The following is a 17344-nucleotide window of genomic DNA, read 5'->3' on the forward strand; positions in this document are numbered from 1 at the left end:
AAATTGCTGATCTAGCAGTGCTGAACTCTCCACTAGATTGTACTTGGCACATAGTAAGCACTTAACTAATACTATTACTATTTTCAGTGAGGATAGGAATGGAATCTACCAACTCTATTGTATTGTGATATATGGTAGGGAGAATTAGCTGCTAATCAGGGAAGGCCTCATGGAGGAGATGTGATTTCAGAAGGACTTTGAAGATGAGGAAAGTTGTGATGTGTTGGTTGTAGAGGGGAGGGTGTTCCAATCCAGAGGTAGGGTGATGGAAGGAACAGTTGTGTGCTTGGCCATGGTGTCAATCAAATTGCGTCAACTGCAGCATGAGTTTTCCTTAGCATGGGGCATATTGAGGGTGCAATTCCGGCAACCCAAGAGATCCAAGTGTACCAGAGCATGCAGGGGTATCCATATGCATCCCGAGGACAGCACACTGAGGAAAAATTGACTCCCTATGTCTTATTGGCTCATTTTAATTTGTCATAATAGAGATTTGGTATAAAGAGGAGAAGGCTGCTGATGTGAAATACCTTGTCACTTCAGGAGGTGTTTGTGAATCGGCATACTTTGGACACAAAGATGACTTTTGACCGTTATTTTAATCCATTCATGCAAGATTCACTGTGCGTATTTTCCATCAAATTTAACTATTTGAAGTTGATTGGAAAGTCACTTTTTGTGGAAAGCTCATTTTAATGTAAAATTTTAAAGGTCATATTATGCATGTGCCAAGCAGTTTGTGGAAGCTCATTTTAATGGAGGTCTTTGTTATGCATCAAGCACTGACCTTATCACTGGAATAGATACAAGATAAGCAGATCAGATAGAATCTATGTCCCATATTGCCTCACAATCGTTTTTCAAGAAAATTGTTTAAAGGATAAGGTTCATAGTATTAATATTCATTTCTGACTCATTGACATTTCCTTACTGAACATTTTACATTTCAATAGTTCTTGGTTGCTTGCTCATTTCCCATAACACTGCACATTTTCTCTGTTTTTAGAGCTCATTAATGTTTAAAACTACATTCATGATGGTTGCATTCCTGATGAACTGCATTCAGAAAAACTCATTTTATAAAATGTACATCTTCACTGTCCCTCTGCACAACCGCGTCTTCTGCCATCACATTGCGTTCTATCCAGATATGTGTGAATTGTTGGAAGAATGTTCCCTAATTCCCCAACAGCAGTCTTTCCAACACACATTGTAAAAACATCTGTTATGGGAGAACGAAGTGTGATTGCTTCTTTGTACACAAAATCACTTCTTATACTTAACATTGTTCTGCAGGCTTACTTTTGAAACAATCTCTTTAGGTAGGATTTAATTAAAGAATCAATCTGCCCTGCCTCTAGCTGTATTTTAATTTTGTAGGGGTCACAGCACTTTTCTGAGAGCAGAGCAGCTATAAATATTTGAAGAATGCAAGGGTTTGTAGTGAAGAGTTTATAGCGAAGGCTGCTAATAAAGGAAATGAAACAGAGTTGATCTTAAATACTGTTATTTGCCTGTACCCGCTTTAAGCACTAAAAATTCCATACTTCATTTCAGGAAAAAAGCATTGTAAAATAATTAAATATTTCCTTCCCTTTGGTATCTTGGGTATTTTTTTAATGGTGAAGTTGATAGCTGAAGGAAATCCTGAATGTGAAAAACCAGAGCAGTTTTGCAGAATTAACACTTTCCAGGGTTTACATAGTGGGGCTAGTTGGTGAATATCGAGCAAACTAACCAGAGTGATGCAGGGAAGGAAAGCCTGTTAATCATACCCTCGTGAATTGTGAACTCTAAATTCAAAGCTACTAAGTAGAGTTCAAATATCTCGATCCAGGCTTCAGGTCATCATTCCTCGACATTAAGCTGTTTCCATTTCCTCTATCATACTGATACTTTTTCTTAGTACTATTGAAGAAATCTAAATTTTCATCCATGGTAGCTACACATATTCAGCATATTGGCAGCTATTATTTATCATGAGTGGATTTCATGGGTGCAGTTAATGGAATGCTTGGAGTTTCACCTGAAGGAGGTGGCTAATTGCCAGGCATGCCGATGAAACTCCCTGCTCCCAGTCGCAAGACCATTCTGGGTGCCAGCACCCAGGAATGCTTTCCCATCACCATTTCAAAGGCTGGGGCTACAAACACTTGCTATCTGTATGATCTATCCAATGCAGTGACTAGATACTTAGAACAGTAGTCCAGTGCTTAGAACAGTGCTTTGCACATAGTAAGCGCTTAATAAATGCCATTATTATTAGATACAGTGAGAGGAAAACAGGACTTAAGGTTTAGTTTGTAAATGCATTTCCTTTCCTGATTAGGTCCATTCCCAAAAATATTTTGGCCTGCTTCTTAGAGCTTCTTTAGGTAACTTTAAACACTCTTAAATAACCCAAAGGGGCAGTTGTATAGGAATTGAAATTGTTGGCAGGGAATGTGTCTGTTTATTGTTACATTGTACTCTCCCAAGCTCTTAGCACAGTGCACCGCACACAGTAAGTGTTCAATAAATAATAATAATACTAGTAATAATAATTTTGGTATTTGTTAAGTGCTTACTATGTGCTAAGCACTGTTCTAAATGCTGCGTAGATACAAGGTAATCAGGTTGTCCCACATGGGGCTCACAGTCTTAATCCCCATTTTCCAAATGAGGTAACTGAGGCACAGACAGAGAAGTTAAGTGACTTGCCCAAAGTCACACAGCTGATAAGTAGCCGAGCCAGGATTAGAACCCATGACCTCTGACTCCCAAGCCCATGCTCTTTCCACTGAGCCATGCTGCTTCTCTGATTGACTGACTGACTGGGTCGTTGCACTTTAAATATCTGGGTAATTTACACTAATAATGACAACTAGACTCATTCCTTAATAATAATTATTATTATTCCTAGAATGGGTTGCCTGCACCCAATGCATTAGTTTCCTCTCCATGGATTCTCTTCTTGACCCTCTGAAATCCAGCTTTTGACTGCTTTATGCCACCAAGACACAAAGATAGCCAATATCCACCTTATAACCATGTCCAGAGGGTTATGCTCCATCTTGATATGCTCTGTCTTGAGTCTCCTTGATTTTTTTGCTGCTTTTGACTCTGTGGACCACTCCCTCCTTCTCAACACTCTCAGCCCTTAGTGTTGCTGACATAGTGCTAACCTGGTTCTCCATTAATAGATAATAGTGAATAATTGTGGCATGCTCCAAGCACTGTACTAAGTGTTGGGGTAGATACAGTAGAATCAGATCAGGCAAAGTCTTTGTCCCACATGGGACTCACGGTCTAAGGTTGATGGAGAACAGGTATTTTTATCCTCATTTTGCAGATGAGGAAATGGAGACACAGAGTATTAAGTGATTTGCCCAATGTCACACAATCTGTAAACTCCCCCTCTAGACTGTAAGCTCGTGGTGGGCAGGAAAGGTGTCTACTAACTCCATTATATTGTACTCCCCAAGCACTTTGTACAGTGCTCTGCCCCCAGTAAGTGTTCAATATTCTAATCTGGGTTCTTCCACTTGCCTACCAAGATTAGAGTATAGTTTTCCAGTTTGCTACCTTCATCACTCCTGTGGCAACCTTCCAGTTTTATCTCACCTCACTCTTGACTCTCCCGCCTCTACTTGCACTGTTTCCCAGGCTTGGAACTTCCCCTCTCCCCAGATTAGGCACACAACAGGTCTCCCCACATTTAAATGCTTTCCCAAATCCTACCTCCTCGAACGAGTTTTTCCAATTAATTTCCCAACACCTTGAACAATGTCAGCCCTTCAACTGACTCTAGAATTTATGGATTTACCAAAACCCTCCTTAGCAATCATATAGGTCAACTTTATGTATCTATTTTTAACCTCTCTTGTTGTAAATAACTTTATGTTTGCATCATCCATAAGAGTGCAAGCTCCTTAAGGGCAGGAAAATGATCACTTTGTTATTGGGCACTTCCTCTCTAGACTGTAAACTTGTTGTGGGCAGGGAATGTATCAGTTATATTGTTAAATTGCACTCTCCCAAATGCTTAAAACAGTGCTGTGTACACAGTAAATGCTCAATATATACGTTTGATTGACTGACTAGTACAGTGCACCGCACCAAGTGGCTTCTCAATAAATGTTCTTCCTCCTCCTCTTTCAATTAATCAATCAATCAATCTATCTATCTATCAATTATATTTACTGAGCATTTACTATATGCAAAGTACTGTGTTAAGCATTTGGGAGAGTACAATGCTACAGAGTTGGTAGATACATTGCCTGTTCACAGTGAGTTTACAGTCCAGAGGAGGAGACAGATGTTAATATAAATGAATGAATGAATAAATAAATAAGGGATATACATAAGTTTTACGGGGTTGAGGGAGGGGTGAACAAAGGTGGCAAATCCAAATGCAAGGGTAATGCAGAAGAGAGTGGGAAAAGAGGAAATGAGGGCTTAGTCAGGGAAGGCCTCTTGGAGGAGCTGAGCTTTTAATAAGACTTTTTAATGACTCTTTCTCTTCTTTCCCCCTCTCCTCCACCCCTACTCCTTCTCCTCTTAGTATTTCCTTGAATAGGATAAAAACATCTCTTCAGTTCAAATAGAGATGAGTCTGTTAAATTTCAATTCGTAAAACTGTTCTGAAAAATGAATACAACTGTTTATTGTATATTTGCAATGATTTTTCTGTGCTCAATGGCATGGGCTCTCTGTAATGGAACTTATGCACCATGAAACCAAATCCATCTTTTCTTACACTGATGGGGGAAGTTCAGGGTTAAATCCACACCTTAAAAAGGCCTTATTAATTGTCATGAGATTGCAATAGGTTAGTAGAAGGGGAAGAAGTGGCGATAAATGAGTATGTTTTTGTTGCCAAATGCATAAAATGTGATATTCTTCCTTAGATAAGTATTGCACCTGAAGAGTAAATTTTAATCAACTAAAAGGTGGATTATTAGAAGCACCTTTTTGTCTTTTGTAGATTTTACAAAGTCATTTATGAGCTATTTCTGTGTTACCCAGGAAACTGCTGCTGGCTGTTAACTGAGCTGTCAGCATGGGCTGATTTGAGAGGCGGATGTTTGGTTTTCATGTAAGAAAAATAAATCCTTGAGACGTTCTGCACTTTTCTTCATAAAAACTTCATTCATAACTGGGAGTTTTTTTTCATATTAGAAAGGCCTTCCTTTCTTTATTGTACTTTTCCAAATGTTTAGTATAGTGCTCTGCATTCATTAGGTTCTCGAAAATATTTTGGTTGATTGATTGATAGGTTGGTTTAGTTACAGTGTTTCAAGACTATCATTTGAACAATGGAGGAATGATTTGGAATACAGTTTAGTCAGAGGGTCTTGCTTAAATATATTTAATCCATCAGTCAGTCAGTATTATTCATTGAACAGTTACAGGGTACAGAATATTATTGCACTTTGGAGAGTGCAGTAGAGTTCATAGAAATAATCCCTGTCCTCAAGGAGTTTACGATGTCATGGGAGAGACAGACACCAAAATTAAGTACAGATAGGAGGGAGTAATAGACTATAAAAACATGTATATAAATGCTAAGAGATTGGTGTAGGGGGAAGGATGTAGATCCTTTCATGTAGATCACATGAAAATGCTGAAATGGTCATTGCAGTGTGGAGAGTTTGGGGAAGGGAGATGAGAAATTAACTGGGGAAGGCCCCCTGAAGGAGATGTGATTTCAGAAGGTCTTTGAACAATGTTGAGCAACAATATAGTCTCACTACAGATGGTACATGTGCATTTAATATGTATCTTCATTTTTAGTAGCACTTTGAACAACTTAGGCATATTTGTGTTTGGACTCTGCATGAATAATATAAATATGTCTTAAGGTGAAGTTACTATAGGGATTTATGTTCAATTAACAGATTGTTACTTTTTGTTTATTGAATACATGCTATGAGTAGTGTAGCATAGTAGGGTCTTGCAGAAGCAGTATGGGCTATTGGAAAGTGCCTGGGACTGAGAGTCAGAGGACCTGAGTTCTAATCCCAGCTCCGTCACTTGTCTGCTGTCTGAGCTGGGGCAAATCACTTAATTGTAAACTAGTCCTCTAGACTGTAAGCCTGTTCTGGGCAGGGAATGTGTCTATTATATTGTTATAGTGTACTCTCCCAAGCACTTAGTACAGTGTTCCGCACACAGTAGGCACTCAGTAAATACGATTGATTGATTAACTTCACCGTGACTCAGATACCTCAGCTATAAAATGGGGATTAAGACTGTGAGCCCCATGTGGGACATGGATTGGGTCCAGCCTGATTATCTTGCACAGTGCCTGGAAAACTATAAGCACTTAACAAATACCATTAAAATACAAAGACATGGTCCCGGCTCTCAAAAAGGAATGCTTTTTGAAAAATTGGTATCATCTTAACTTATGTAATATGGGGAGATCTTTTTTATGATATTTGTTAAGTGCTTACTATGTGTCAAACACTGTTCTAAGCACTGGGATAGGTACAAGTTAATTAGGTTGAACATAGTCCGTGTCCCGAATGGTGTTCACAGTCCAAGTAGGAGGGAGAACTGGCATTGCAGTGGGAAGAGCATGGGCTTTGGAATCAGTGGTCATGGGTTCAAATTCCGGCTCCGCTAATTGTCAGCTGTGTGACTTTGGGCAAGTCACTTAACTTCTCTGTGCCTCAGTTACCTCATCTGTTAAATGGGGATTGACTGTGAGCCCCCTTTGGGACAACCTGATCACATTGTAGCCTCCCCAACACTCAGAACAGTGCTTTGTACATAGTAAGTGCTTAATAAATGCCATCATCATCATTATTATTTTACAGTTGAAGAAACTGAAGCACAGAGAAGCCAAGTGACTTGCCCAAAGTCACACAGCAAGCAATTGGCAGAGCCGGGATTAAAACTCAGGTCCTTCTAGGCCAAGTTGCTTGTCAGGCCTGTGACAGAACCTAGCTCTGGGCTTACTTAGCAGAAGCAGTGTGGCTCAGTGGAAAGAGCACGGGCTTTGGAGTCAGAGGTCATGGGTTCAAATCCCTGCTCCGCCAATTGTCAGCTGTGTGACTTTGGGCAAGTCACTTCACTTCTCTGGGCCTCAGTTACCTCATCTGTAAAATGGGGACTAAGACTGTGAGCCCCCCGTGGGACAACCTGATCACCTTGTAACCTCCCCAACACTTAGAACAGTGCTTTGCACATAGTAAAGAACTTAATAAATGCTATCATTATTATTATTGTTATTATTAAACTTGAACAAACTTGCGTCTGCTCCTTGCTCATTCATTTCATTGCATTTTCCATGGTAATCATTCAAAGGTCTTTCACTTAGCCTTCAGATGAATCAGTCTTTTTGATAAGAAGTCTTGTGGAAACTCCATCTGGGAAATTCGTTACAGGCTAGCGGAGAATCTTTGTTCATTTTTGTGTGTGTGTTTATTTTTGGACTCAGGAGCCCCATATTGGACCAATACTGAAAAGATGGAGAAGAGATTACATGCTGTCCCAGCAGCCAATACAGTCAAATTTCGTTGCCCTGCTGGGGGAAACCCAATACCAAGCATGAGGTGGTTAAAGAATGGAAAAGAATTTAAACAAGAGCATCGCATTGGTGGATATAAGGTAAACTTTTATGTTTGTCATGGCTGTTTAGACAGCAGCCAAATCTATTTATTTTGCATTATCATTAATAAGCAAATATTGCCCTTTTACTAGTGCTTAAAGGTCAGGATCAGTAGTCTTAAATGTGCACAGACATCGCAGTGACCTTTAATGTTAGATATAGGATCAATTTTTTCACTGGCACAAAATATACTCCATCTTACTCCTCTCGTGAGTTGCTGAAGGGGCATTTCCCCTATTCGGTGTTCTGAAGTCATTTAAAATAATAATAACCTAGTGTTTCTTAAATTCTTTCTATGTGCCATGCAGTGGAGTAGGCATTAAATAATCAGGTGAGACCCAATCCCTGTCCCACATGGGACACATAGTCTAAGGGGGAGGGAGACTAGGTACTGAATCCCCATTTTACAGATAAGGAAGTTGAGACAGAGAAGTAAAGTGACTTGCCCAAGCAGGCAAGTGGCGGAGCCAGGATTAGTGCCCAGGTCTCCTGACTTTCAGGCCTGTGATCATTTCATTAAGCCATGCTGCTTTTCCAAAGAGATGCCAAATCTCAACTGTGGGAGATTGGCCCTGATTTGAGTCCTGAATCATTACAGTGTGACTAAAAATGTAAAAACCAATTTACAAAACTTAAGACTATGAGAACAGAGAGTACAAAAGAAAAAAGATAGAGGTCATAGTTGACATGTTTGATTTAAAGCACAATCACCATTCACATTGTTCCTTTTGGAGATTTTAATAAAATAAGGGTCAGGAGTTGAAAGCCTGTTTTCTATGGAGTTTATGGTCTGTAAAACTGAAATGGTTTGAGAAGTCTAGTAGAAATTACTGAGGTTTTGTATGATTATTGCATAGTCTAGGATTAGGGATTGGATTGAAATATTTGTTACTTATTACAAGGAAGCTTCAGTAGGCCAGAATTAATTCACCTTCCACCCCGTACCAGGGACTCAAATGAAATCACCGTGCATTAAACTCTGATGAGGAGGGCCACTTAGCTGTGCATTTTAAAGGAGTCGTTTGAAATTTTCTCCATATCTTTTGATCGGGGTGGATTCATGTCAGGATGTGGGCTGCCAACAGCTTGTACTAGAGAGAGGTACCCACTCCCCCAAAGGCAATGGACCCTATAGGTTTTTTAATTGAGCTTTCAGCCCTGCTTATCTCAGGTCTTTGACCTGATGTAAAAGCTTCCAGTCGGGGTCGAAGAAACCCCAAATGGTGGCTTTCTGGCCTTTTCATTCATGTCTAACTCCCATTACCATCCCACCTAAAATCCCCACCCCCTGTTTTACTCCCACACTCAGAATGAAAATTTGTCAATCTGGGCTTGTAAAGATACTTTGCTGAACATTGCCAAGTTACATAGAGCTGGAGTAAGGTGGGTTTGAAGTTGAGTTGACACCACATCCATCATGTTGACATCAGCACAATAATAACAATAATAATCAGCACAATAATAACAGTAATAATAGTAATAATAATTATGATACTTGTTAAGCACGTACTATGTGCCAAGCACTGTTCTAAGTGCTGAGGTACATATAAGATGATAATAATAATAATGATATTATTACTTGTTAATAATAACTGTAGTATTTGTTAAGCACTTTCTATGTACCAGGCACTGTACTAAGCACTGGGGTGGATATAAGCAGATCGAGTTGGACACAGTCTCTATCCCTCATGGGGCTAAAGTGCTTACTGTGTGACAAGCACTGTTCTAAGCGTTGCGGTAGATTCAAGTTAATCAGGTTGGACACAGTCCCTCTCCCACATAGGGCTCACACTCTTCTTCAACACTTAGTACAGTGCCTGGCACATAGTTAAGCACTTGACAACTACCATATTTTTTTATCCCCATTTTACAGATGAAGTATCTGAGGCACAGAGAAGTTAGGCTGATGCCAGAACTGTTCTATTCCTCTCCACCTAATACCCATCCCAGGGTCAAAATAATTATTGCCCTCTGTTGGGAATGTAGCCACCGCTTAGAACAGTGCTTGGCACATAGTAAGCGCTTAACAAACACCATCATTATTATTATTATCCACTGTTAGGTGTCTTGATAGTGTTTCTAACAGCAAGTAGAATCAGTGCATTCTGAAGAACTCTCATTTTCAGAGACATGACACACTTTAACTATAATAAACAATAATAATTATGGTATTTGTTAAGCGCTTACTATGTGCCAAACACTGTTCTAAGCACTGGGGTAGTTACAAGGTAATCAGGTTGTCCCTCGTGAGGCTTACAGTCTTAAACCCCAATTTTACAGATGAGGTAACTGAGGCACAAAGAAGTTAAGTGGCTTGCCCAAGGTCACACAGCAGTCAAGTGTCAGAGCCGGAATTAGAACCCATGTCCTCTGATTCCCAAGCCTGTGCTCTTGCCACTAAGCCATGCTGCTTCTGTTGAATATTTTAACAAATCCTCAGAGTGAAGAAATGAAAATATAGAACCATTATTCTTCATAACAATCTGATTACATTTTGGTATTTATTATAAAAAATTAAATATACTGGAAGTGACACTGATCTGGGGACATTAGAAAGTCCTTATGGTGCAGTGGCTAATTAAAGAGAAACTAGAGAGCTGTTTTCATTTCCACATTTTTTTGTTCATCCTCGTAGAATTTGTAAAGTTAGATTGCAAGAATCATTGGATCATCAATTCTTCGAGATTGAGTAATAAAAGCTTTAGTTGAGTGACCAAAATCAGAAGGTGGCGTCAAGACAGAGTAACTTGAACTCAGAGTCCAAGCACATTTTAGACCCAATTACATACCTTCCCTGCACTTATAGCCAGTAGACTTCAAACACCTTGATTTTTCACAACCTTGAAGGAGCACTAGTGGTTAGCAAATTGTGCTAATCAGTGCAAGCTGACGTAAAAAAGTTTTCAAAAAGGGATCATTCTGCTAAGGTAGTAAAATAAATTCATACTGCATTCCTTATTGCTCACCCAAGCAATAGGATTTTGCAAGCCTGGATTAGCAGCTGTTGAGCTGGCAAAAATTCACAGCTTTGGCATGAGTAAATACAAATTGGGGGCCAGGTTCTTGCAAGAAGGAAAAGTGGCATTGTAGTACACTTCGTGTTTGACGCCATGCAGTGCTCACAACCATTTCCTCTGATACCAAGTCACGCTGTATCCAGAAAGGCTCATGCTGCCAGAAGGAAGATGCCCAATTCTGCCATTGTGCTCTCGCTAAAGTGCAGAGGGAAAACATGTGTTCTGATAGAGCCGAGTCTACTTTGTTATGTCAAACAGATATCAGCTTCGACTCTCATGACATGACCAATGTAGATCATTTGTAGTGGTAGCAAAGTGTCTGGCAGACTTCAGCTGAGGGCCTACGAAATCCTCCTTATATATGACATTGTCAGAGTTTTCTTTACCTAGTGGTTATGAGGGTTTACAAAGTGAGGATCATTGAAACTGTAGTTTTGTAGGAAAAAAGTACAGTGAGAGAAATTCAGCATATTTCTTCAATTGCTGTTCTTTCCTGGTATGCCTTTGGTCAAGATTCAAGAAGAAAGCCAAGGTTGAGAGTGGGGTGCTTATCTCTACTCCATGTATTTTTAAAATTGTGAACATATGTACTAGAGAAAATGCATTTATAAAAAAATGCACTTTAAAAATTTATTTTAGTGCTAATGCCTCTTCGAAAGCAAAAAGTATACGCTACTTTCAAATTGTAAGGACTTCTTATAGACTCTCTCCCTTTTCCTGCAGCAACATCATTTAATGAGGAGAGAACATATCAAGTTTTCCCCAACTCTCATGGAAAGAAAGCAAGACTGTTTCTGTTTCCATAAACAAACATTGGCTATTTTTTCAGGCATTTCTTTATAATCTTGCTTATTACATAAACTGTGGTTGAGTTACGATGGTGCAGCTGCCTCTCACCTTCCACCTTTTATGGGAGTGTTGCATTGGCCACCGTCCACGGCCTTACAGCTCTCTTGGAGGCATTGAAAAAATGAGCCCAATTAGGAAAACATGAATCCAGTCGTGCAATGTAACAGAAAGGCCTTTTCATTTAAAATAGCCAATGGGCCATTGTTCTGACTCTGCATTTCATTTCAATGAAGAGGCCTAACCATCCCCCACAAACAGTCTTCCCTGAAACAGATTGACAGCAATCAATTTCAAAAAGGCCCTTGGCTGGCAGAGATGTGGCTACAAGTACATGAATACATATCTAGCCAGCAGCCTCTGTCTGGTCACTTATGTCAGACTTGGAAAGAATAAGCCAGATAAACACTCACCAAGATGTGGGTGCAATTTTTCCCCCCTAAATCCAGGACCTTGTTTTTTTAAGAGGCAATTTTGTACCTAGCCATAGCAAAATGTAAAATTTTAAGTCTATGCATTCTAACCATAGAAAAACGCAGAGAAAAGAAATGATTCTCCACATTCTTCACCTCTATTTTCTCTAATGATTAACAGTTCCTATTAGCAAATTAGGGTTCCAGAGAGGTCTCATTTACTTGGCATTCTAATGTTCATTTTTCAGTGTTGATTATTTGAAGGAAAAATCTCACACACACACACAAACACATGCACACAAATGCACCATTGATGCATGGTGGGTTTTAAAATAAATCAGGCATGACTTATTTAGGAACAGCTTATTGTAATGTAGTGTTTAGTATTATTAATATTATCATCATTATAATATTTGTTAAGTGCTTATTATGTATCCAACACTGGACTAAGCTCTGGGATAGATAGAAATTAATCAGGTTGGACACAGTCACTGTCTCACATGGGACTCACAGTCTAACTAGAAGGGAGAACCCCTCAATAAAACCCAAATCCAAACTCCACCAGAGATTTTTCCAGCTTCTCTGTAGCACCTATGAGTTGGGATCATAAAGAGAACCCTAGTAGACACAGTTCTTATGTCTTTGTTGTTGATCTAAAGACATTGGCTATATTGTTGCAGGTGTCCTAATATTATTTACCACTAATCTATCCAGAAGGCCCTGAACACGCACCCATGGCCACCTGGTAACAACAGTCATCAGTCTGTTTCATGCCCAGATAGAAACCTGCCTTGTGACTCCAGCTGCCTACACAATTACTGCTCCTGCACTAAGATAGTGTAGCACAGCGCAGTTGAGCTTTCTTCTCAAGTGGGGCTTTGCCATCATTATGATGATGATTTTATTAAACATTGAGGTAGCTATATGATATTATGATAATCAATTCCTGCTCCAATCAATCAATCAATCATATTTATTGAGTGCTTACTGTGTGCAGAGCACTATACTAAGCGCTTGGGAAGTACAATTTGGCAACATATAGAGACAGTCCCTACCCAACAGTGGGTTCACAGTCTAGAACACCTGGAGCTTATGGTCTAAGAGGGAGGGAGAGCAGGTATTCAATCCCCATTTTACAGATGAAGAAACTGAGGCACGGAGCGACTTGCCCATGGTCACATAGCAGTCGAATGCAAGAATGTGTTTAGTTCTCAGGTCTCTTGTTGTAGAGTCATTTGCTCTTTCCACTAGGCCACACTGCTTCTCAGTCAAGAAATATGGCTCTGTTATACCCATAACTACTATAACTACTACTTAAGAGAAGCAGCATGGCTCAGTGGAAAGAGCACGGGCTTTGGACCCAGAGGTCATGGGTTCAAAACCTGGCTCCGCCAATTGTCAGCTGTGTGACTTTGGGCAAGTCACTTAACTTCTCTGGGCTTCAGTTACCTCATCTGTAAAATGGGGATTAAGACTGTGTCCCCATGGGACAACCTGATCACCTTGTAACCTCCCCAGCACTTAGAACAGTGCTTTGCTCATAGTAAGCGCTTAATAAATGCCATCATTATTATTATTATTACTATTATTATTAGGTTATAAGTTCCTTGCTGTACTGCACTCTCACAAGTGCTTAGTACAGGGCTGTACACACAGTAAGCACTCAATAAATATCTTGAATGATTGACTAACTCCTCAAGGGTCTGGACTCTGTCTTGTAGAGTACTCTCAACAAGCACCCAGTACAGTGGCCTGCACAAATAAGTCATTCAGTCAATAGCTTTGAGAGAAATATAATCTGAGGTTCAGTCATTCATTCAATCATATTTATTGAGTGCTTACTGTGCACAGAGCACTGTACTAAGCACTTGGGAAGTCCAAGTTGGCAACATCTAGAGACGGTCCCTACCCAACAGCGGGATCACAGTCTAGAAGGGGGAGACAGACAACAAAACAAAACATATTAACAAAATAAAATAAATAGAATAGTAAATATGTACAAGTAAAATCGAGTAATAAATATGTGCAAACATATATACAGGTGCCGTGGGGAGGGGAAGGAGGTAAAGCGGGGGGGATGGGAGGGAGAGGAGGGGAAGAAGAAGGAGGGGGCTAAGTTTGGGAAGGCCTTCTGGAGGAGGTGAGCTCTTGTTCATATTTTATTCTATTTATATTATTTTGTTAATGTGTTTTGTTTTGTTGTCTGCCTCCCCCTTCTAGACTGTGAGCCCGCTGTTGGGTAGGGACCGTCTCTATATGTTGCCAACTTGTACCTCCCAAGCGCTTAAGTATAGTGCTCCGCACACAGTAAGCGCTCAATAAATACGATTGAATGAATGAATCTGTGGAGGGAGGGCATTCTAGGCTAGGGGGAGGACATGGGCCAGGGGTCGATGGGGGGACAGGTGAGAACGAGGCCCAGTGAGGAGGTTAGCGGCAGAGGAGCGGAGGGTGCGGGCTGGGCTGGAGAAGGAGAGAAGGGAGGTGAGGTAGGAGGGGGTGAGGTGGTGGAGAGCGTTGAAGCCGAGAGTGAGGAGTTTTTGCCTGATGCGTAACTGGAGGTTCTGATGTTCCATAATTCCAGTGACCTCCTTTCCCCTTGTTAGGATATAGGATAGGAACAATAAGAAGAAATTTACTACCTTGCCCAGGAAAATTTGAAATTGAATTGGTATTTGGAAGAATCTAGAGATTGCAGTGGGAAATCTGGCCCATAGCTGTGAAGTCAGAATACCCAGGAATATACTGAAAAGACAAGCCTCTTTCCCTAGCTATTTAAGACTCAATTTTTAAACTGAAATGGGCTTTCTAGCCTATCCTTCCCCAGCTAAGAGCCTCTCAGGGGACAGAGTTTCCACTGCAGGGAGGAAATCTAAGCAAGAGGAAACTGGTATTGTACTCTTTCAAGCGCTTGGTACAGCGTTCTGCACGCAGAAAGCATTCAAGAAATATCACTGATGGGTAGAGGAAACCCAATGAAAGACCATCTCCCTTATAGAACTTTGGTGGTATCTTCCCCACCCTGTCAAAAACACCGGAGTGTTTACTGAAGGGAATGAAGTATTTCTGTCACCAGAGCCGCGCTCTTCTGTTCACGTCTAGAAAACAAATTCACTTACGTTGGTTGTTACTGTTTAAGCATTAACAGGTATTTGCTCCCATCTGAATTTTGATAAGATAGGGGACCGAAGCCCATTTTACACACCTGAGTTCAGGTCAAGCAAACACACTGCTAACAGGACAATTCCCATTCCATGGGAATGACCGCATTAAGAGATTTTCTATTAACTTCACGATTTTGTAGAATCAAGGATTTATGGTAGTGACATTTAATGACTTCACTGATGTACTTTATTGCTGTTAAACCTTGGATGGCATCTTCTTTTACTGGTGAAAACTGCAATGGGGATTTTAATATCAGCGTGGCTCAGTGGAAAGAGCACGGGCTTTGGAGTCAGAGGTCATGGGTTCAAATCCTGACCCTGCCAATTGTCAGCTGTGTGACTTTGGGCAGGTCACTTGACTTCTCTGTGCCTCAGTTACCTCATCTATAAAATGGGGATTAAGACTGTGAGCCCCCCGTGGGACAACCTGATCACCTTGTAATCTCCCCAACACTTTGAACAGTGCTTTGCTCATAGTAAGTGCTTAATAAATGCCATTATTATTAGAGAAACAGCATGGCTCAGTGGAAAGAGCACGGGCTTTGGAGTCAGGGGTCATGGGCTCGAATCCCTGCTCTGCCAATTGTCAGCTGTGTGACTTCGGGCAAGTCACTTTACTTCTTTGTGCCTCAGTTACCTCATCTGTAAAATGGTGATTAAGACTGTGAGCCCCCCGTGGGACAACCTGATTTCCTTGTAACCTCCCCAGGGCTTAGAACATGCTTTGCATGTAGTAAGCGCTTAACAAATGCCATCATCATTATTATTAGGGTTTGATTAATCAACCCTAATCAATCAAACAATCAAGGTGGAACCAAAAATTATTTGCACTGTTAAAATGAAGACCATTTTGGCTGGTATCAGCTTCAGGCACATCAGGGTTTAAAAGTTAAGATCTGCAAAGTAAACCTCGGTATTGGGAAAAGTCTCTTGGTTCACTAGTCTTTTAGTTCAAAGGTAAGAATTTTATTTGGAAAAATGTGTTTTCAAAATGGCCTAGGCTGGTGATGATAACGACGATGATGATGATGGCATTTATTAAGTGCTTACTATGTGCAAAGCACTGTTCTAAGCGCTGGGGAGGTTACAAGGTTATCAGGTTGTCCCACTGGGGGCTCACAGTCTTCATCCCCATTTTACAGATGAGGTAACTGAGGCCCAGAGAAGTTAAGTGACTTGCCCAAAGTCACACAGCTGACAACTGGCAGAGCAGGGATTTGAACCCATGACCTCTGACCCCAAAGTCCGGGCTCCTTCCACTGAGCCACGCTGGTGTTTACATATTCCTTCATTTTAAACAGAGGGTTTTGAATTTAGTTAAGTGGAAAGAAGCTTTATAAGCACCTGAAGAATGTCTAAGCCTCTCACATATTTTTATATGAATAATTAAATATAAATAATAACTACTCAGTTAATAACTACTCAGAAAGCCAGTATGGGATCGACTAACATTTGAACTTCCCTGTCCATTCCTGACATGAGTCATAAACTTTGTGCTTTGAAACCAGTAAAAAGACAATCAATTAATCAATCAATCAATCAGTGGTAACTGCTCTCATGAATCGCAGCACAAGTGTAACAGATCAAAACTGCAATGACCTGGCTCAACATCCTTTGGCACAGGGGACTTCCTCTGCCCTCATTCAGTTTACAGTCTAAGAATTACACAGGGATCTATTACAATCCCTGTTGGAATAATAAGCGAGAGATGAAGTGGAAAAACAAATTCACATTCAAGGAGTTTTGCAAGATGCTGATCAAACAATTGATCAATCAGTGGTATTCATTGCACCCTTACTGTGTGCAGTGCACTGTACTAAGGGCTTAGAAGAATAGAATATATCAGAGTTGGTAGGCACATTCCTTGCTTACTCAAGACAGAGATCACCTAATAGTCATATTAAAATAAAGTTTTAAATACCTACCTATGTGTATATATATATATATATATATATATATGTATATATAGTATATAGATGCATAGATAAATAAAGAGATAAAGTGAGAGAGATGCTCTGCATACAATAATTGTGGTATTTGTTAAGTACCTACTCTGTGCTAAACACTACTAACTTTGAGGTAGATACAAGATAATCAGGTCAGAGACAGTCCTTGTCCCACATTACTTAATGATGGTATTTGTTAAGCGCTTACTATGTGCCAGGCACTGTACTAAGTGCTGGGGTGGATATAAGCAAATCGAGCTGGACACAGTCCCTGTCCCATGTGGGGCTCGCAGTCTCAATCCACATTTTACAGATGAGATAACTGAGGCACGAAGAAGTGAAGTGACTTGTCCAAGGTCAC

At 40.3% G+C, this 17344-nt stretch overlaps 1 protein-coding gene across 8 annotated transcripts in view; it reads left to right on the forward strand.

Moving 5' to 3' along the window:
• Positions 1 to 17344, forward strand: part of FGFR2 (fibroblast growth factor receptor 2) — a 126390-nt gene that overhangs the window by 40846 nt on the left and 68200 nt on the right. For all 8 annotated transcript variants that reach the window (XM_038758391.1, XM_038758393.1, XM_038758392.1 and 5 more), the window contains one exon: positions 7427 to 7596. In XM_038758391.1, the coding sequence (XP_038614319.1) occupies positions 7427 to 7596 (170 nt within the window). The remainder of the gene's footprint in view (positions 1 to 7426; positions 7597 to 17344) is intronic.

The sequence above is a fragment of the Tachyglossus aculeatus genome, chromosome 16 (genome assembly GCF_015852505.1).
Source record: "Tachyglossus aculeatus isolate mTacAcu1 chromosome 16, mTacAcu1.pri, whole genome shotgun sequence".
Classification (NCBI taxonomy): domain Eukaryota; kingdom Metazoa; phylum Chordata; class Mammalia; order Monotremata; family Tachyglossidae; genus Tachyglossus; species Tachyglossus aculeatus.